At 50.9% G+C, this 21,399-nt stretch overlaps 1 protein-coding gene and 2 non-coding genes across 6 annotated transcripts in view; 1 reads left to right on the top strand and 2 right to left on the bottom strand.

Annotated features, from left to right (window-relative positions):
* Nucleotides 1–225: 225 nt before the first annotated feature.
* LOC142821695 (U1 spliceosomal RNA) lies at nucleotides 226–388 on the bottom strand. Its single transcript, XR_012898386.1, has one exon. It is a non-coding gene; the product is annotated as a U1 spliceosomal RNA (small nuclear RNA).
* Nucleotides 389–5,211: 4,823 nt separating this feature from the next.
* On the top strand, nucleotides 5,212–5,285 carry TRNAT-UGU (transfer RNA threonine (anticodon UGU)). Its single transcript has one exon. It is a non-coding gene; the product is annotated as a tRNA-Thr (tRNA).
* Nucleotides 5,286–14,902: 9,617 nt separating this feature from the next.
* The window catches only part of LOC102445887 (zinc finger protein RFP-like), a 35,048-nt gene continuing 28,551 nt past the window's right edge, over nucleotides 14,903–21,399 (bottom strand). For 3 of the 4 annotated variants that reach the window (XM_075912359.1, XM_075912357.1, XM_075912358.1), the window contains 2 exons: nucleotides 20,361–20,474; nucleotides 14,903–20,071 (listed from right to left, as the gene is read on the bottom strand). In XM_075912359.1, the coding sequence (XP_075768474.1) occupies nucleotides 19,035–20,071; nucleotides 20,361–20,474 (1,151 nt within the window). In that variant the 3' untranslated portion in view covers nucleotides 14,903–19,034. The remainder of the gene's footprint in view (nucleotides 20,072–20,360; nucleotides 20,475–21,399) is intronic. The other variant, XR_012898199.1, reaches the window with a different exon arrangement.

Here is a 21,399-nt window from a genome sequence, read left to right as displayed (position 1 = left end):
CTCAGAGAAAAAGCTTCTAGACCAGCTAGAAGCACAAGGGAGCAGACTATGCAGCCTCCAGGCAAACCAGAGAAAGGCCGTAGGGTCAGAACACTGCTGCAAAACAAGAATAGCGACATTAAAAAAAAAGGCAGAAAATGGAAGTGCAGCAAAGCATCTTGAGAAACAACAGTAGGAAGGACAAGCAATGAACAGCTCTGTTTCTCTTTCTTTTACCATGAGCACCAGGGGAAAGCACAAACGCAGTCCCCCACTCACAAATTGTGCAGTCAATTTTCCCCCATTTGAGGAAATTGCAGCAGTTAGCACAGCCACAGTGCAATGGATGAGCCTCACTTTAGGAAAACCACTTTCAGGATTGAGATTATTTCCCCTGGTAGGTAAGTATGTGATTCCCAGGCACAATCACAGCCTGCCCCCAAGCATCCAAACACTCTCACCTCATGGTAGGCATGGCTTCACAGCCCCACGTGACCATGCCAGCGCCATATCCCTCCTGCCTGCACTCATCCTGACATGCCCCAGACTGACCCCACTCACAAAATTTGGGCCCTGCTCACCAGCCCACTCCCGTTCCCGCTCCCACAGAGTTCTGCTCATGACATCTGCATACGGACTCACATGGCTCCATCCCTCTGCATGGGACACGTCCCCCCACCTACCTGGACCCAGTGATGTCCCCTCTACAGCCAGAGCTGCCTCCTCCCCAACTTAGAGCCCAGCCACAGTACTGCACCATGACACCCGACTGCTAACCCTTTCAGCACTCAATTTGCCCAGCTGTAGCCCACACCAAGGAGGGGCTGGCTTTGTCAGGGGCTGCCATTCAGGAGATACCAAGTGATGTGGCTGCCAATCTCATCCCTGCCACTCTCAGCCCAGCCGGGCACATCACCCTCCTAACCCAGGCCCAGCGGCCCCTCAACAGCCAGAGCAGAGAAGAAGCAAGAAGGAATGGAGAGAAGCAGGAGCCCTCTGCAAGCCAGCCAGAATCACAGGGAAGAGCAGGAGTATTCCCCCTCCTTCCAAGGAAAATCGTCTGTCCCTTCTACCTCTCCCATCTCCTACCAGAGAACTTCTCCCGAGCACATCACGCTGCCTCTTCTGGGCCTCCCTTCTTCCATCGGCAAAATGGGGTTGATGAGGCTTCCCACCCTGTCATGAGCGTTGGGTGGAGAACCATGCTGAAGATCAGAAAGAGGCTCAGGCAAATGCTCCCAGGCTGAGGTGCTATTAGCAGAGGCTTGGGAAACAAGTGAGAAACACCAGTAAGTCACCAGGTATCACCAACGGGTGGGGAGTCACCGGGACCTGTGCCCCCATCCGCAGCTGGACGTGACTCTCAGCCGGCAGGTAGAACAGAAGGTTTGTTACATCACAGGGGGACAGTATAGAACAGATGTGTTAGCACAGGGACCAGAGACACACCATTCATGGCTGGATTCAGCTTACCTGGCAGGTCGGCATTTTGCGTCCCTTAAGCCGACCTGCCCGGCCTAGTACAGAGTCATGCTCAAAATTCCCAACCCCATCAGATGGTGGTGCAGTGCCGCTGGAAACTGAGGCACACACAGAGTTGCCACAGAACAGCACAAGACAGCAGGGATCACACGCGACATAGCAGAGTGAACAGAGCCGTGTGCCGCTGCTGTGTAACTGCTCCACGGCCATCTTCCCACTGCAGAGAGCGCTCTGAGCCAGCCCATCTTTGGGCACCCAAGGGGTATTTGGGTTTGTTACCAGCACTGAGCTTTGTACAGTGGCCCAGGGAACACTGTGAAAAACCAAAACCTTCTTTCCCTGGGTGTCCTTGGCTGGTCAGTGAGTGGCACAAGGTTTCCCAGCACCGCTGACTTTGGGTAGTTTGGGTAAAGTGGCTGAGTGGTTAAGGCAATAGACTACTAATCCATTGTGCTCTGCATGCATAGGTTCAAATCCCATCCTCATGGGGGTTTGCAGCCCTCTCTCTTGTTTCTCCCAGAAATTCAGTGTCAATGCATCTTGTAACCCTGCCTGCCCCAGCCCCTCCCACTGCAGCCTGGGGAAAGGGGAAATCTCCAGACACTCTCCCACATGTGACCCTCAAGTCCTTCTGCCCTCAAGGGGAAACCTCACAAAGGAGATTCCAGGCAGCCAGGCCATGGGGGTCTCTGAGATGGCCCCAGCCCTGTAACCTGTCCCATCTGGCTGTTGCTATGGCCCCTCTGTGAGGTCACTGCCTCCCAACCAATGAACCAAGGTGCTGCAAAAGGCCCTTGTGATGTCACTGCTGCCTGGCAGGGCTCATGTCCTGCCCCTGGCCAGCCCCTTGGCATGTCTGAGCTGCTCCCCCTGTCACCCCCACTCACTCGGTATGTTGACACTACGAGGTTATTTCAGAATAAAGGCTCCCAAAATAGCTATTTTGAAATAGAATGTCCACAGTACTAGGAAGCCTCAAAATTAGTCAGAGGCCAGCTCCCCTAATGTGGATGCGCAACCTCACTTCAGAGCCCCAGGAAGCACTGGGCACTAATTACTTTCAGTGAGTTGGGGGAGTAATTATTTCAAAATAGCAGCAGTGGAGTGTCCACACTCCTGCTATTTCAAAATAGTGCAACCTCTGCAGCTCCTGCAGCCAAGGAGAGTGACCCACCTCTCCCCTCCCTTGGGATGGGCAATGACACCACAAGGAGCAGCTTCTCTCCAAACCCTAGTGAATGGTTCTGTGTCCCTGCCCCCCACATCTGCTTGTCTCCAGCCCAGCTGGGGCTTCTTCTCTTCCCCCACTCACATGATTTCTGCCCCAGCCCCTCCTGCAGTTCTCACCCAGCAGCCCCCATCTCTGCCCCTCAGTCTCCCTCAGGGTTCTTCCCCCACATCTCTGGGGCTGCAGGGAAGGGGAGGGCCTTGGGGCAATCACATATCAGCAACTGGGGAGACAGGAGCCCTTTGGGGTGCAGAGCTGGGCCAGACATCGGGGAGAGGCAGGGCTGTGTCTGGAGCAGCCCATTTCTTCATTCCTGGGGTTGTTCCCCACTCCCCCGGTCTCAGTGACACTGTCTGGCCCCTGGATCTAGCAGTGCACTCTGTGGTTTGCAGGGCAGATACTGCATACATCCAGGGCTATTCCTCGACTGGCATGGGGCCCAGGACTACCTCCCCCACTCCACCCCTACCCCAAGCTCTGTCCCATCACAGCTCCACCCCTTCCTACCCCCACTACCCCTTCTCCAAAGGCTCTCCCTGTGCAATGTGATCCAGGGGATTACCTGGGGCCTGGTGCAGAGCAGCAGGTGCCCTCCTCCTCATTTCAGGGGCACAGTCTGAGGCAGGCATCTGTATCCCAGAGCTGAATCCAGGGTCAGATTTTCTCCCCAGGGAGGGAGCCCAGCGGGAAAGTGAAGATCGGGGCTTCAGTACCAGCACTGATCAATGTCACCTGCCCCCGGTCATAGTCCAGACAAACCCGGATCCCGCTGGTGCGTAGGTACAGGGGCAGGTGGGTGAGAGGGATTGTGAGAGTGCAAAGATGACCTGACAACCGCTCCACAGCCCAGATCCCCTGCTCAGGCCTAACACTGATCTGTCCCTTCCAGCCCACAGACTCTCTGGCTATCCCCACGGCCCAGTGCTCACTGTACCCCACTTCCACCTCCCAGCAATGTCTCCCTGAGGAGAAGCCCTCACAGCCCAGCACACAGGGCTCAGAGTCAAATCTCTGAGAGGCGTCAGTCACTCGCTGTGGAGTATTTGTCCAGCTCACACGTTTCCGATCCTCAGACAGGACGAGCTGGAGATGGGCCATGTCTGGATCCAGAGTCACAGTCACTGGGGAGAGAGAATCAGAGTGAGAGGGACAGAGCTCAGCTCTGAGGGTGGCTGGGGCCATTTTTCACCCTTCCCAGCAGCCCTGTTCTGGCTGGGACAGGCCTGGGCCCCAGGGAGCTGAGACCCACCCCTACTGCAGCCTCCACTCCCAGGCCAGGGCACAGAGGGGTGGGGGCAGCGCTGGAGAAGAGCTGGCTCACCCCAGAGAGCAGGGGGTGGCTTTGGGTGGGGCAGCCCCAAGAGAAGGGAGGAGCTGCCAGCATCACAGGCAGAGCATTACCCCAAGGCAGTGAGCAGCTCCAATGGGAAAGCCCAGCCCTGCCCAGAGGAAAGGCTGGATGGGGAAGAAGATCAATGGGGGGTACAGCAGAGGGAGGTGGCCACTCAGGGCAGAGAGCTCCATGCGGGAGCTGCTCAGGGAGGGGGTTTCTCTGCAGCAGCGTGCACAGGAACTCAGCCCCAGGGCTGGTATCAGGCGTGTTCGTGTGATGTGAGCTGGGGATTCCTCCCCAGTTTCAGAACCTTGGTAGAAGGCAGAGGGAGGGGGGAGAGATGAGGTCCCAGAGCCTGTGGCCCTACCCCTCCATGGCCCTGCTCCCTTTTCCTCTTGTGAGTGAGGAAGTGTCTGGGAGAGCGAGCAGCACAAGTGAAAGGCTAGACCAAGATTCACTCAATCAGTTTGGTTCTTTTGGATCTGTCCCTCCTGTACCCCTAGAGACACTGAAACAAAAAAAGACACACAAGAAGAACCCAGCTATTTTTCTTTTGCTGTGACATAAATGGATCTAACTCAGGGGTCCTTCTGCATGTGAAGCACCCTTGTGCTGCTGGGTTCTTCTTCCCCTCACCTGCAATGCCATCCACCTGGGGGATCACTTGCCCTGACACTTGTAGATGGGCCAACATAGACAAACCAGCCCCACTCAGGCACCCTTCAGTAGCTCAGCTGGTAGAGTGGTGGACTGTTGCGTGTGCTTGGCAAGTAATCCTTAGGTTGCACTGCACTTGACAAAAAGTTTGTGGGTACGAGCCGCTAATCACATTTCTTGGGCTGTACAGGCCTTGAGAACCCTCCAACGCTGGAGGGAAAGTGGCTCACTTTGGAATTCAAAGGTGTTGTCTGGGACTATAAATTAGAACCATTTTAGGAACACTTCTTTTTCAGAAGAGGCGTTCCTGACATTTTCCCATCTACACGGGCCCAAATGTGGGGAAAACCTCCTCTTTCAGAAGAGCACTTATTCCTAATAAAATGAGGAATACAGGGCTTCTGAAAGAACACACCCACTTTTTTGGAAAAGGATCTAAAAAAAGTCGACCCATTCCATGGACGCAGCAGAGTTTTTCCTGGGTACAAGAGGTAGCTCAGAAAAGCTCTATATCAAGGATGCAGCCAAAAAGGGCACCATGGCTTAGCTGGTTAAAGTGCTTACCTTGTAAGCAGGAGATCCTAGGTTCAACTCCCAGTGGTGCCTTGCTGTAGCCTTTGTTCATGTTTTTCTCTGCCTTTCTGGGACACAGAAGAGGTCTCCCCTGGCCACCAATGGAACTGCTGGTTCAGGAAAAGGCTGACTGGCAAGGCAGGGCTCTGACTGCAATTGCTGGGACAGGAGAGTCAGTGCCACATGCCCTTGTGATTCCCTTGGGGTGTCAGCGGCCGGAGAGCCTGATGTGAACTGCGCATACAGGACAGCAAACAATGGACTAAATGTTGCTGTGTCTGCAGCAAGTATTGGGGTGTGAGCAGAGAACAAGAGGCTTTAGTACAACACACATCTCAGGAAGGATGCATCCTCACTGAGTCTAGATTGTGACTGGTTCTAACAAGGAATTTGTCCTGAAAACAACAGAGCTGGGGTAGGACAGAGAGTCTTGAGAGATTAAGCAGGTGGAGGGACACCAGGAAAGCAGAGGCCAGCCTGAGAGCTGAGAGTCACATGTGCCCACTGCAGATACCAGCTGTAGGTCCCATGGTGTAAGTAGCAGCACTTAGCCCTCTGAATCCTACAATCTGAGTTCAAATCTCAGTGGCACCTGCTGGGCCTGGATTGGTTGTTGCAAGAGCCTTTTCCTTTGGCTTCCATATACTGAGGTTTACCATAGAAAATGTTGTTCTTCCTGCTTGGTGTCTGATAGTCTGGAAACAGAGCTCCAGTGGGTGAGCAGATGGGTGGGAGGGGCCTGATACCATCACATCTGCAGGGCAGGATACCCATCCAGCCCCTGAGTGGGAGGCATCCAGACAGAGTGAGTGGAACAGAAGGGGTGTGGTGGGGGAGAGGAAATTTTTATAATTAGGGAAGGGTCCAGAGTCCTGGCTCCCAGCCATGAGCCTTGGCACAAATACCAATGGCGCATTATGGGACTAAGAGTTGGGGCAGCAGGAAAGGGGCTGGCTCCTCAGCACCGAAGAAGAGGTGGGAGAGAATCCTTCTACCTCTCCTCTGCAAGGGCAGCACTTTTCCAATGGAGCTAACTCTCCTCCACCTGCAACCAGGCTCCAGTGCTCCTGCCACTGCCTGGCCATGGGGTCCAGCAGCTTTCAGTGCTGGCTTTGTGGGAGGCCAAGTAGGAAGGGACCACTGGAGGCCATTAGCCCTCTGACCTGCTCTGTCTATGGAAAGGAGGGAAGAGGACACTCCTGCAACTTAAGAAAAGGGGGAGTTGATCCCACTCTTTCCTGACTGTGAAGCTATATTTGAGCTAATGCCCATCTTGGTAGTCAACCCTCCTGCCCCACCCATCTTATTCCAGCCCTGCTGCTGCCCAGGGCTCCATTCCAAAGGGATTGCTTCTGAACTATTTTCCATGTTGGCTAGCTCAGTAGCTTAGCATGTTCTGCTTTTAATGCCATAGTGCTGGCATAGAGCCTCAAGCTAGCTGCTCCTTGAACTGACTGTCCAGGACAGATGTTCAGAAGCAAAAAATGAAACAGGCTAAGCATTTTGCAAAGAACAGGCCAAAGTCCTTCTGGGAGAGGCTCCATCATGCACAGATTCTGAACAGTGGAATTCCCTCCACATACGCAAGGGTATAAAGAGATCACTGAGAATTCCTCCATCTTCATTCCAGCTCATCACTTCAGGAACATCTTTTCTATGAATTGAGCCCAGGACGGGGGACCCACCCTAACAAAGGGATATGCTCCAGCCAGGTTTATTTCATTGCTGCTACAAGCCTGCACCAGGAACAGTGCAATTAGTGTATTCAATTTGTTTCCTTTAACAATTTTACTCAGCGTTTTCTTTTTTTTCCTTCATTTTCTTTTATAATAAATCGTTTGGTTTTAGATTCTCGAGGACTCTCTCAGAATGCTTTTTTAAGTAGGATCTAAAGTATAAATTGACCTGGAAATGTGGCAGATCCTTTGGGATCATAAGAACTTGCTTGGAGTTGATGTGATTGGTTTTTATAGCTTTCTTCTGTGTAAGGTGTGGTACTGGTTCTGGCATAAGTGAAGCTGAAGAGTTGCTCTTCGGTGTGGATTCTCCTATGTCTAACAAGTTTTGAACTCTCACAGAAAGAATGGTTACTTACCTTGTAACTGTGATTCTTTGCGATGTGTTGCTCGTGTCCATTCCAATGTAGGTGTGTGCGTGCAGTGTGTATGCATCGTTGGAAGTTCTTCCCTCAACAGTACCCTTAGGGCCAGCAGGGAGCCCCCTGCAGTGGCACCAGTATATCAATGCATATGTAACCCCTGCTGCCCCCCCTACCCACTCAGTTCCTTCTTACCGGAATATTCCCGGAAGAGGCCGGCAGGTGGGGATTTGGAATGGACATGAGCAACACATCTCAAAGAATCACAGTTATGAGGTAAGTAACCGTTCTTTCTTCTTTGAGTGATTGCTCATGTGCATTCCAATGTAGGTGACTCCAAAGCAGAACCTACAAGGAGGTAAAGGGCCGGAGGAAGAGATTACACCTGAGGCAAGGACTACTCGACCCAGAGCAGCATCCCCCTTGGCTTGTTGAAGACAGGGCATAGTGGTTGGTGAACATGTGGATTGAGGACTATGTAATGGCTTTGCAGATGTCTGCAATAGGAACCTGTGCCGCGAAAGCAGTGGAAGTCGCCATTGCCCTTGTGGAGTGTGCCCTCAAGGGCGGGGCCGGGGAGCCTGCCAAGGAATAGCACTCCCTGATGCAGGTGGTTATCCATGAAGCAATTCTCTGGGGCTACGTCTACACCGGCCCCTTTTCCGGAAGGGGCATGTAAATTTCACTAGTCGTCGTAGGGAAATCCGCGGGGGATTTAAATATCCCCCGCGGCATTTAAATAAAAATGTCCGCCGCTTTTTTCCGGCTTTTAAAAAAGCCGGAAAAGAGCGTCTAGACTGGCCCCGATCCTCCGGAAAAAGTGCCCTTTGAAGTAGGAATAAGACCCTCCGGAAAAGGGCACTTTTTCCGGAGGATCGGGGCCAGTCTAGACGCTCTTTTCCGGCTTTTTTAAAAGCTGGAAAAAAGCGGCGGACATTTTTATTTAAATGCCGCAGGGGATATTTAAATCCCCCGTGGATTTCCCTACGACGGCTAGTGAAATTTACATGCCCCTTCCGGAAAAGGGGCCAGTGTAGACGTAGCCAGGGTGGATACGAGTTGACCTTTCATCCATTCCACTATGGCTACAAAAAGCTGTGGCGATTTATGGAATGGTTTAGTCCTGTCTAAATAAAAGGCTAACACCTTTTGTACATCCAATGTGTGTAAAGCCTGTTCTTGTCCCAATGTGTGTAGTTTCGGGTAGAAAACTGGTAGAAAAATGTCTTGGGAGGCATGGAAAGATGAGACCACTTTTGGCAAAAAAGCTGGGTGTGAACGAAGCCTGACTTTGTCCTTGAAAAATACTGTATAGGGCGGGTCTGCTGTGAGCACCCTAAGTTCAGATACCTGCCTTGGAGAGGTAATCGCTACCAGCAGGGAAACCTTATATGATAGGTACAGAAGGAAGCACATGGCCAGTGGCTGAAATGAGGCCCCCATGAGTTTGGAGAGGACCAGGTTCAGGTCCCACTGGGGAAAGGGGTTGTCGGACATGTGGGTAGAGCCTGTCCAAACCCTTTAAGAATCTATTTACCATAGGTTTAGCAAATAAGGTCTTACCCCCTTCTCCAAGGTGAAAGGCCGAGATGGCTGCTAAGTGGACCCTAATTGAAGAGGAGGATAAGATGCTGGAGTCTGAGGTCCAGCAGGTAATCTAAGAGCAGAGGAACAGGGACCCCCCCCCCCTCGGGTGCATCCCTTGTTGGGAGGCCCAGGAGCAAAAACGCTTCCACTTAGCAAGGTAAGTGGCCCTAGTGGAGGGTTTCCTACCACCCAGTAGAACTTCCTGTACCCGTTCAGAACACTGGAGCTGCTTGGCGGTTAACCATGGAGCTTCCATGCTGTCAAATGAAGGGACTGCAGGTCTGGATGATGAAGTCTGCCTGAGTCCTGAGATATGAGGTCTGGGACTAGGGGGAGGGCTACGGACCTGTTACATGAGAGGCTCAGGAGTGTCAAATACCAGTGTTGACGGGGCCATGCTGGGGCGATTAGGATTATTAGAGACCTGAATTCTCTCACTTTCAGGAGGACCCTGTGGACCAGTGGAAATGGAGGGAAGGCATCAAGCAGTCCCTGTGGCCATTGGATGAGGAGAGCATCCCCTAGGGACCCTGAGCCCTGCCCAATGAGGGAGCAGTAATTGGGGCACTTGGCATTCTGTTCGGTAGTGAACAGGTCAAGTTGGGGAGCCCTCCACGTGTGGAAAATGGATTGGGTTATGTCCCAACGCAGTGACCACTTGTGACTCACGAATGACCTGCTCAGTCTATCTGCCAGAGTATTCTGGGAGCCTGGTAGATACATGGCCATCGGGTGGATGTCCACTCTGATACAGAGCTCCCAGAGTAGAATCGCCTCCACACACAGGCGGGAGGACCTGGCCCCACCCTGTCTGTTTATATATGTTACAGCCGTCATATTGTCTGACAGGATGAGGACCCGTCTGCCCCTCAACTGGGGAAGGAAAACTGCACAAGCCAGTTGGACTGCTCTGAGTTCCCTAACACTGGTATGTAGGGAGGTCTTGCTGGGGGACCATGTATCTTGCGTGTGTAGGTCTCCAAGGTGGGCTCCCCAACCTGTGTCTGATGCATCTGTTACAAGCCGGATCAACAGGGCTGGCCTGAAGAACATGACTCCTGAACAGACCTCTGCTTGATGAGTCCACCATTCCAATATTAGGAGGACATGAGTGAGGACAGTCAGTACTCTGTCCCATGAATGCACAGTTGATTTGTGAGCTTACATCAGGTGCATGCGCAGTCAGGCATGTGTCACTACATAAATACAGGCAGCCATGAGGCCGAGTCATATGCAGGTCTGGACAGTGGTCACTGGGAAGCTCTGAAGTGACAGAATCACTGAGCATAGCATGAGGAATCGTGAGGTGGGCAGACAGGATTTTTGGGACCTTGAGTTCTATTGTCTGAGCGGGGGTTAACGTGGATTTGTCCAGGTTCAGGAGAAGGCCGAGGCTGTGGAAAAGTCCACGAATTACAGTGATGTAGTAACTCACTTGGGATTCAGATACCCCTCTGAGAAGCCAATCGTCCAGCTAGAGGAACACTTGGATGCCCCTTTTCCTTAGTCTGGTGGTCACTACTACCATTCATTTGGTGAACATCTGAGGGGCTGTGGAAATGCCAAATGAGAGGGCCACAAATTGGCAGTGTTCCTGTCCCATGGTAAAACGCAGAAACCTGCAATGATGGTGGGCAATCGAGATATGGAAATAGGCATCCTTTAGATCGAGGGCCGCATACCAGTCTCCAGGTGCTAGGGATGAGATGATAGACTCCAGAGTCACCATTTTGAATTTCATTTTGGTGATGAACAGATTGAGTATGCTGAGCAGAGGCCCCCATTTGCTTTTGGGACCAGGAAATAATGGGAGTAAAACCCTCTGTTCAGGTGTTCTGGGGGAATGCCCTCCACTGCCCCTAATTCAAGGAGGTGATTTACTTCCTCCTACTTGTGAGAGTGGTCCCTAAAGAGGGACGGGGGGGTGAAAGGAACTGAATAGTGTATCCTGATTCCACTATTTCCAGGACCCAGCGGTCCGATGTAATAGCCCGCCAAGCCTGGAGGAAGTGGGATAGGCAGTCCCGGAAAGGGAAGGGTGAGACTGGTCCAGGGTCCTTGGGGGTCCTGTCAAAACCTCTGATGGTGTTCCAGGGGTTTGTTATGGGGCCCTTGATTGGAATCGGAGGACAGGCGGGAGTGGTGGTGCGTATTTCTGCAGTATTTCCCCTGCCCCTCCATTGAGTAAAATCCGTGTGGGCCCTGTTGGGGCATTCTGGGGGCATTCCTGTTGCCATACGAACACCATTGGTTGGCAGGAGTGTGCAGGTCCAGGGACTTCAATGTGGCCCTGTGATGGGGTGCGGGGCTCCACGGATGCGGAGACCCCGCCTCCCCTACTCTCCGCCCACTCATGAGGGCGGCGGGGATCCATCCCCACTGCAGTGGCAGACAGGCAGGGGGACGCCGAGGTGCCTGATCGTCCTAAGGGGCAGAGGGGAGGCAGAGCGAGGCGGCAATGGGAGCGGGCTGACCAGGACGAGACGCGGGGTGACGTCATCATCCCGTGACAGGAAGTGAACCGGTGGGGGATTCAAAAGGGCCGGAGGGCCAGCTCACAGGGAGGATGGTGGGGGAGCGCAGGAAGCAAGGGCAGAACGGGTGAGTGGTGAGGGGGAAGCCCCGCAGCTGGAGGTACCCCTGGAAGGACTCTCGGTGTTCGGCAGTGGGGCGCCGGCCCCAAGCGAGCGGTCGGAACCCTGACGGGCGACCACAGGTCCATCCGGGCCTTGACTAATGATGGTGGGAGCACACAGTCCTAGGAGCACAGGTGTTATCGGGTTGGCTAGGGGAAAGCAACCCCAATGATGATAGGGCTGTAAGCCTGAGGGGGAGCCGACCCATGACAGGTCCTTGTATCCTTCAGGCCATGGAGTCTTTGGTCAGTCTGCTCAGAAAAGAGCGAAGCTCCCTCAAAGAGAAGGTCCTGGAGCATATTCTGGGACCTCTATAGGCACTCCTGAGTCTTGAAGCCAGGAACTGCAGTGTAACACCTCCCCTGTGGTCATAACCCACAACGTCGCATTGGCCACGTTGAGTGCTGCCCGCAGTGCTGACCGCGAGATGGCCCTTCCCTCCTCCTGAAGGGCCTTATACTCCACTCTAGTGTCTCGAGGGAGCAAGTCTGTAAACTTTGCCATCGACTCCCAGGTGTTATATCCATACCTGGAGAGGAGCATCTGTTGATTTGCGATTTGATATTGGATGCCCCCAGAGGCATAGACCTTCCTGCCCAATAGGTCTAATTTCTTAGCATCCCTGTTTTTAGGGATAGCTGCCAGTTGACCCTGCCTCTTTCTCTGGTTGATGGCCTGGACAACCGCAGAGCCAGGAGGGGTGTATGAGAAAAGGTATTCATTCTCCTCTGGGGGGACAAAGTATCACCTCTCTGCACGTTTGTCCATGGGAGGTATGGAGGCGGATGTCTGCCAGAGGACTGCTGAGATTTTGGAGACCATTTTGTTGATGGGCAATTCCACCCTGGAGGGGGTGTCAGCGTTGAGAATGCCCATATGGCAGAGGAGGTCCTGATGGGCTCTGGCGTCCATTGATGGCATCTGGGGCACGGCATCCACCAAAGCTTCATCCAGAGACGAAGACAAGGATCCTTTAATAATGTCCCCAAGGGGGGCGTCTGTATGGCCTGGGGCTTTGGAAATAGCCACTGAGGGAGGGAGCGGAGGCTGACTCAGAGGGGCCATGGCTTCTGCTTGTCCTGGCGATGGCTGGCCTGGAGGCAGGGAGCAAGTTGATGTAGGGGATTGGGCCAGCGGGGTAGCCGAAGGAGGAACCCTCAGTCCTGATACAGAAGAAGCCGGTCGAGGAGGGATAGAGCCCTGGTTCTGGTGGTAGGCCCAGGGAGTCCAGAAGGGCCACTGTCCTGGTGGCTGGGGAGGCCACATTTGCTGCATCATCGAAGCTGGGAAAGATTGACCCCATTGTTGATGAGAACGGTGAAAGGAGGAACAGTGCTGAGAACAGTGCTGTGAGTGGGATCTGGATCCTCTGGATGACCACGTCGATTCAGTGTCGGAGTCAGAGAAGTATTCTGATGCTGACCATTGTGGTGCTGATGGCAATGGAGCTGTAGTGTATTTCAACATGGCTTCTGGTTTGCCACGGTGTCAAGGTGGGGGAGGAGGCATGGTCAGGGCATGGTCCCCGAGAGCAGTGGGTTTCAAGGAACTGGGTGCCTGCAGGGGATCGTTGGTGTGAACTCCTTCCTGTGCTGGCATTGGTACCGAAGTCAGAACAGAAGTAGCTATTAAAGTAGGTGGTGCCGGTACTGGTGCCTCAATCTCTGGGGTCAGTACCAACTCCCGGTATAGTCAAGAGGGGGATTGGTGCTGTGCATTCCCGTGCCATCTAGGAGGTGGTGAGACAGGCGGAGGTGAGGGGGACGATTCAATAAACACCTTCACTGCCTCCGGACTGGTATCTTGCCACCGGGAAAGGTGTTTGCCTGACCTCGAGGGTCTGGGCCATGGACTAGCTGGCACCACATGCCCCAATTTAGGATGCATGGAGGGTGCATGCCTACTCAGGGATCGACCCCTATCAGGCCTCTTTATTCTGGGCGGCACCGGTAAATGGGAGTGGTACCTGGCCCTGTGCAGTGCTGGGGAGGTTTGGTGTGCTGAAGTGTGCACTGTCTGGGCCCGGTGCTGGCTGGAGAGCTGCTTCCATTAGGAGAGCTTTGAGATGTGCCTTGCATTCCCATTTGGTTCTGGGCTTGAACACTTTGCAAATTTTGCACACGGACGTTATATTCGATTCCCCCAGGCACTTTAGACAAGAAAAGTGGGGATCTCTACTGGGCATAGGTTTGCCACACTTCTTACAGGGCTTGAACCTGTGCATGCCAGGCATGCCCTGCTGCGGGCACACAGTGTGCTGCAGCGTGAAGGAAAGCAACACAAAGAAGAGTCTTTAACAGATTCAAAGGTACTTAGCCAGAGAATGAAGATGACGAGGTAACAATTAGCAGTAGAGACAACTCACAAAGGATTGTACCAATGACTGTCGCAGTGGTAAGAAGGAACTGAGTGGCAGGGCAAGCTCTATGCACCAGCAAAACAAGCAGCACATTGCCAGCACACTGGGCGGCACATTGCCAGGGGCAGCATTCCGGCCCGCAGGAGGAGCAGGGCAGCAGGAAGCCCCATGTAGGCCACCCAGAGTTGGGAGCCCAGCACCCGGCTGCTCAGAGCCTGCACCTGGCCTCAGGGTGCTGGGAAGGCAGAGCAGGGTGGGTCGCTGGGAGGGCAGAGCAGGGCACAGCAGGGTGGGGCGAAGTGTTGGGAGGGGCGGGGAGGGAAGAGCAGGGCGCCTGGCCCCAGCACAAGGCAGCTGCAGCTGGTGATGCTGAACCCAGCGGGGCAGGCCGCAGCCCTGGTGGCTGCTCCCGGCAGCTGGCTCACTGTAGAGTTCAGGGCTCAGCAGGTGCTGGGGCTCAGTGCCCTCACACCCGGCTGCTTGGAGCCTACACCTGGCCCTAGGAGCTCTGCGTGGGCAGCCCCAAGGCACAGTCCCTGCTGGGGTACTTCCTGAGGGGCTGCCGTAGTTGGTGAGGCTGAATCCAGTGGCCTCTTCTTCACCTTCATGAGTGCAGCCCCCCCCGTGTCCCACCAGCCAGTCACTCCCCATCCCGTGTGCCCCCCCACCTGAGTTCTCTCCTGCACAACTCCCCTGCCTGTGAACCCCGCTTGACCAGCTGTCCCCTCCCCCTGGCCTGTGTGGCTCTGCCCACTGTCCCACACCTCCCTCTCTTCTCTTCCCCCAGCTCTGCCTCTGCCCAGCAACCCCACCTCCTGACCCACTACAACTGTGCTGGGACCCTTTCTCCTCTTCTCCCTCCCCGTCACCTCCCACCTGGATCTCCATCTCCTGTCTAGCTTTCTAAACAATCCCCCTCCCCCTATTCTCTGGGCCCCTCCCACCCCACACACACACCTGCCCAGGAACCCAGCCTCCTTGTGCTGTGTCCTGACAACCTCACCCCTGCCTGGAACCCAGGTGATTCTCCCTCTCCCTTTGTCTGAGGAAGGGGAACTCTCGTGTTCCCAATCCCCATGTCCCCAAGTTTCTTCCTGTCTAGGGCAGGAGAGCTTTATTAAAATTGGAATTGTGATCCTATTTAAATAGGCTTTGTTTTTAATAAAATACCTTTAAAATTAAATTAAAAATGGTTATGGCCTAAATTTATCATAACCTATTTAAATAACTTATTAATTAAATTTAAAAATGAAATAGAACATGTCTCCTGTCAACTTTTAAAGAAATTCTACCAGTTCACTAGTGTAAGTACCCAGAACCAGTGTTTACATCAGCAGTAGCTTCTTCTGCAGGTCAAGAGAGAATGTTTTTAGCACTTTGGTTTATTCAGCTAGTTCAATTCAATGATTAGTTCATTCATGGATGCAAAACCGAGAGTTGACAAAGTAGAAAAAATTGTTTTCCTCTTCTCTCAGTAAAAAACTGGTTATGAGAGCGTTCTAACATCTTGAAGAACATGATGACTAGATTTGATCTGTTAAATTAACTATGGATATTTCCTTTGTTTAAAAAATGAATTTTAGATGCAAAATATGTTTGGATACTTTTTTTGTTAGGTGTCCTTCACATTTAAGGTAGTTTTATTTCATGCAAAAATTAAATGCTGGTTTTGTTTATTTTAAATCGAATTTCTGTCCAGACAGAAGTAGATGCAAATCATATGTTTTTAAAAAAGTAGCCCCCACTTAGCAAATAATAAATGGGGTAAAACCTTGTCTCTTAAGTGTTCCTATTGCACACCATTTTGTAATAGAATAAAAATGTAAAAGTTAAGAATCTGATTGCATGTAAGTTACACAATTATCTGGGCATTTATTTAGTTGGTAGCTGTACTGAGTGTATTCTCTTGGTTAGTAAATAGAAGCACCAAATTTGGCATAAAGGTTATATTTATATATAAATCAACATGTTTTAAAGGTTGCTAATCAATAAGACTTGACCATCCTTTAGGAAAATATTTTAAAAGTATAAATTAAATGATTAATTACTCATTTAAACATAGGTTTTCTGCTTGCCAGTTTAAATTATGACTAAAAGTAGAGATTTAAATCAAAGCTATTTAAATCAATCCACCCTGCTTCAGAGGCTGTTTGGTCCATCCCTGAAGGAGAAAGCACAGGGCTGTGCTCATGGAATAGATCCTAAGCTAGTGGGGTTTTGTTGTCTGGTGCCTGTCTTGTTCTGGACAGTTGAGCTGGGGAGTTGAAACAAGTTCTCTTAATCCCTTTGAACTGTCTCATTGTATAGTGAGGCAGATACTTGTCCATGGACAGCAAGAGTTGGACATCTTATGTATTGGGGTTGGTGTCTGAGTGATTATAAGGCTTCTAATAATAAAATCCCTTTGCAGAGTGAGGAGTGGGACCGAAACTCCAGCACTAGGTGATGTGAACAGCTGCATGCTTTGGAAGTCTTTAACTCGCTTGCTGTGGATGAACCTGCCCTCCCATTCTCCTCACATGGGGAGTCCCTGCCTCTCTCCTAGGAGATTCTGGGGAGTGGCTTGGGCTCAGCCCGACCATGATAGGGTACCTAGAGGCAGGGAATATGAGACACACAATCTCTGTATTGGTACAGAAAAATAAATTCATGTGGCAGGAGTGAGGCTCAGGGAATTTGGATTGTGGGAAGGGATTTAGGGTTGGGGCAAAGAGTTGGAGAACAGAGGAGTAAGAACTGTCTCTGGGGTGGGCCTGGGGTTGAGAGCCTCAGGGATGAAATAGAGGTTTGGAGTCTGGAGGGTTGAGATCAGGATTCCCTCTAAGGTTGAGATCCACCCACCTCCAAAGCAGAGTCATGCAGTGACTATTCAACTGCTCCAGGGTGGGCTGTGTGGGAGACAGTGCTTGTTTTAGCAGCCCTGGACAAGGGCAGGGCAAGAGCCACAGTCAGGGCCTGCTCCAGCAGCCTGGCTGAAGCCAGAGCCATAGCTGTGTTGTGGGCAGTGTATGCTTTGGCAGACTTGGCCAGGGCTTGAGCTGTAGCGGCATAACAGGCAGGGAATGCTTCAGTGGCCCCAGCCCAGAGCCACATGGTGGTGGGGTCACTCCAGTAGCTGCTCCAGCAGCCAAGGCCAAAGCCAGGACCATGTGGAGGTGAGGGACTGGGCTGCTCTAGCAACCGGGGCAGTGTGGTGAGGAGGTCTGGTTACAATTCCACTTCACTAAAGAGCTCCATCTCGGGATCTCAAAATGTAAATCTGTAGGCTGAGGGATAAAATAGGTGGTAAATGACTAGAGAAATGTTCTGTGTCCTGTTCATATTTAAGAGCCTAAACCATCTCAAGAACAATTCTCTCTGATCCCCTATAGTCTTGTCACTTGTAAGGCATCAGTTACGTCAATAGTGTTGATTGCACCAATGACTATTTTTCTCATTGTGGAACTTATTTCTTTCAATCTCACTCTCTCTCACACATATTGTGTACAAGCAACTAAAACTTTCTTAATGGATGTTGATTATTTTCTATTGATGACATATTAAAGGGACTTTTCTATGATTCACAGGGGGCTAAAGCATGCAGATACTATAAAAAATAATCTAATTATTGATTATGCATCCTATATACAGTGTAGTAATGTGGACTAAAGAAAAAGAGCTGGATGAAATTTTCTGGTGATATCCCTAAATTCAATTTCTGAATGTCATTAACTTGCAACTGCAGAATGAGCTTTAGCATCAATGGCGAGGGACAATGCATTCATTTTTTATGCTTTACAAATCACTAAACTTTCACTAGATTAGACAGGGAGGAAATTGGAGGGGTTGAGATGACGGGGACACTGTAGAAGTTAGGGGCAAAGAAGGCACAAAGCAGGGTTAGTGGTAAAGGGTGCATAGGATACGGGTACAGCAGAGGAGGAACTCATGGATGCAGGAACAAAGGATCAAGGCTGGGTGGGAATGAAACCGGGTGCCAAACGGGAAAGTTTTCAGGGTGCATGTGTGCAGGGTCATGCACCTTTTGTTTCAGTATTTTTCTTCCATAACAATTTAAATTGTGTGTGTATATATATATATATAAATACGTGCGTGTGTGCAAAAATTCTCAGTAACTCTTGTGTGCCACAGTGGCACACACCCAAACAAGTGCACAGAATGTCACTTTGTGTGCACAAGAAAAAACTCGCTCTACTCCTGGATGGAAAATTTTAGAGGGAATACTGGTTGAGGGCTTCAGGTAGGAGTGTGATCTCAAAGATGAAGGGAATTGACATGCAAGCCACTGAAAGGCTACAATGAGGAGACAAGTATTAGAGGGGTAGCCATGTAAGTGTGAATCTGCAAAAGTGGCGAGGAGTCCTGTGGCACCTTATACATGCATCTGATGAAGTGGGTCTTTGCTGACGAAAGCTTATGCTCCAACACTTCTATTAGTCAATAAAGTGCCATTGGACTCCTTGCCGATAACGAAAAGACTCCCACAAGCTCTTGCTCCCCCAGCTTATGTGCTACTGTGAAGGGGAAGGAGGAAGATACTCTTCTCCCTGCCATGGTAGATCTGGGGCTGTGGGATAACCAACTGTCCTCTGGCCACGGCAGGCCAAGGCCAGGGTTGAGACCAGTAGATAAGAGGTATTTCTCCCCACCAAAGCCCTATAAGCTTGCATGGCATTTAATAGGCTGTATCACAGCCAACTGGCCACACAGGCTAAAGGGAACTCAGGTTATAGATTTATCCCCTCTGAGTCCTCCGAAGGCTAATAAGATTTGAGTTCTGACTTCCCCCGCAGTCAGAACAGCTGAATGGTTTTCTCCTCTGTGGGTTGTCTTATGTTTAACAAAGTCTGACTTGTGTTTGAAGCCTTTTCTGCAATCAGAGATGTTATGAGGTGACTCTTGTACGTATTATCTGATGGCTAGTAATGCAGGAGCCCTGACAACCTTTTCCTGCAGTCAGAGCAGCTGAAGGGTTTCTTTCCTGTGTGGGTTCTCCTACGGCTAACAAGGTCTGAGCTTCTACTGAAGCTTTTCCCCACACTCAGAGCAACTGAAAGGTTTCTCTCCTGTGTGGATCATCCTGAGTTTAACAAAGTATGAGCTTATACCGAAGCTTTTCCCACAGTCAGAGCAGCAGAAGAGTTTCTTCTCTGTGTGGCTTCTTCAATGGATAACAAGGGTTGACTTCTGACTGAACTTTTCCCGCCGTCAGAGCAATTGAAAGGTTTCTCTCCTGTGTGGGTCCTTCTATGGGAAACAAGGGTTGACTTGTAATTGTAGCGTTTCCCACAGTCAGGGCAATTGAAAGGTTTCTCTCCTGTGTGGGTCCTCTTATGGGTAACAAAGTCTGAGCTTCTATTGTAGCTTTTCCCACAATCAGAGCAATTGAAAGGTTTCACTCCTGTGTGGGTCCTCCTGTGGGAAACAAGGTATGAGCAGCTAATGAAGTTTTTCCCACAGTCAGAGCAATTGAAAGGTTTCTCTCCTGTGTGGGTCCTCCTATGGATAACAAGGTCTGAGCTTCTATTGTAGCTTTTCCCGCAGTCAGAGCAATTGAAAGGTTTTTCTCCTGTGTGGGTCCTCCTATGATTAACAAGGTATGAGCTGCTAATGAAGTTTTTCCCACAGTCAGAGCAATTGAAAGGTTTCTCTCCTGTGTGGGTCCTCCTATGGATAACAAGGTATGAGCTGCTCCGGAAGCTTTTCCCACAGTCTGAGCAGTGATGGGGTCTCTCTCTTGTATGTATTTTCCGATGCTTCGTAAAGTGTGAGTGCTCACTGAAGCTTTGCCCAGAGTCAGAGCACTTGAAAGGCTTCTCTCCTGTGAGGGCTCTTTGATGTTCAATAAGAGTTCCACAATTACTATAAGAGCAGGGTGACAGTTGATGGGGGATTTTCTGTTGAACGGTTTCTGTGTTTCTTTTCTCCTCTCTGCTCCTGTGACTGGATTTACCCTGTCCCTCTTCTTGATGGTTTCCCTGCTGCCTTTCTGGGCTATGCTGAATCTCACAGCTCTCTCCTTGCTCATGTATCTGGAAAACATGCCCTTCAGATCTTCCCAATAACATCCCCCATAGAGCCACTTCCTGCAGTCCTTCCTTCTGAAGACTCTTATGGTTCTCAGTCAGTATCCCCTCACCTGTTGGGATAGAGAAATAATCCAGATGGGAGTTATTCTCCATGATAACCTTAAAGGAAACAAAGAGAAATAGAAAAAGGGGGGACACTCAAATAATGGTTGAATTATCATGAGCTGAGTTCATCCTCCTCCTTCACAAACCTTCCACAGAGGAGACAAACCAGCCTTTCCCCACCCACCACAGACTGACTGGAGTTGAAGACAGGCTGAACAGTCAGACTTCATGAAAACACACAAGTTACATCTCAGAGACAGAAATTGGTTTGAGTCAGCTTAACTGATTGCTTACCTGTATGGATGTTGCTGATGATCTCTCCTTCCTGACGGCTCTGGGGATCTAGGACCCGCAACTCCTCCTCTCGTTCCACCCAGGAGATCACATCAGTTTCAGAGACTGGAAATCCTGTTTGGAGAGCAACGAACCAAGTGCTGATCTTATTCATTAAGGTCTGTGCCATTACTGTTTCCACAGCCAGTATCCGATTCACCCAGCCAGAAAGGCTCCTTTTCCCACCTTGCAGAGACTGGGCTCTGGATTGTACAAGAGCCCAGGACACACTTGCCTGCAGTAAAGGTGCATCACCCCCATCGCCTGCCTAGGGAATTGCCCAGCTCATTCCCATGGGGAGCTGAGCACTCTGCTGCACTCTCTAGGGTACAACTCAGTCCCCCTCGCAGCCCGTTCCATCCCCCTGGCATCCCAGGGCTGGACAGGAACACACTGCTCAGAAGCGGAGCTTTAGTGGGCTTGCAGGTCTGACACCAAGGTCTCTAGGTATGGCTCAGACTGCCGTGGCCACATGGCAGGTCACTAGGACTTGGAGAGGAAGGACCTGGGTAACTATAGGCCTGTTAGTTTGACATCTGTAGTATGCAAGATTTTGGAAAAATTTTTGAAGGAGAAAGTAGTTACAGACATTGAGGCTAATGGCAATTGGGACAAATTACAACATGGTTTTACAAAAGGTAGATCGTGCCAAACCAACCCGATCTCCTTTTTTGAGAAAATAACAGATTTTTTAGATAAAGGAAATGCAGTGGATCTAATCTACCTCGACTTTACTAAGGCATTTGATACAGTACCACATGGGGAATTATTGGTTAAATTGGAAAAGATAGGGATTAATATGAAAGTTGAGAGGTGGATAAGCAACTGGTTAAAGAGGAGACTACAGCAGGTCATACTGAAAGGTGGAGGAAGGTTACTAGCAGAGTTCCTCAGGGATCAGTTTTGGGGCCAATTTTATTTAATCTTTTTATCGTTGACCTTCGCACCAAAAGTGGAAGTGTCCTGATAAAATCTGTGGATGACACAAAGTTGGGAGGTA

The sequence above is a fragment of the Pelodiscus sinensis genome, chromosome 31, assembly GCF_049634645.1.
Source record: "Pelodiscus sinensis isolate JC-2024 chromosome 31, ASM4963464v1, whole genome shotgun sequence".
NCBI classification, from domain to species: Eukaryota; Metazoa; Chordata; order Testudines; family Trionychidae; genus Pelodiscus; species Pelodiscus sinensis.
This window is presented reverse-complemented; position numbering and strand designations above follow the sequence as displayed.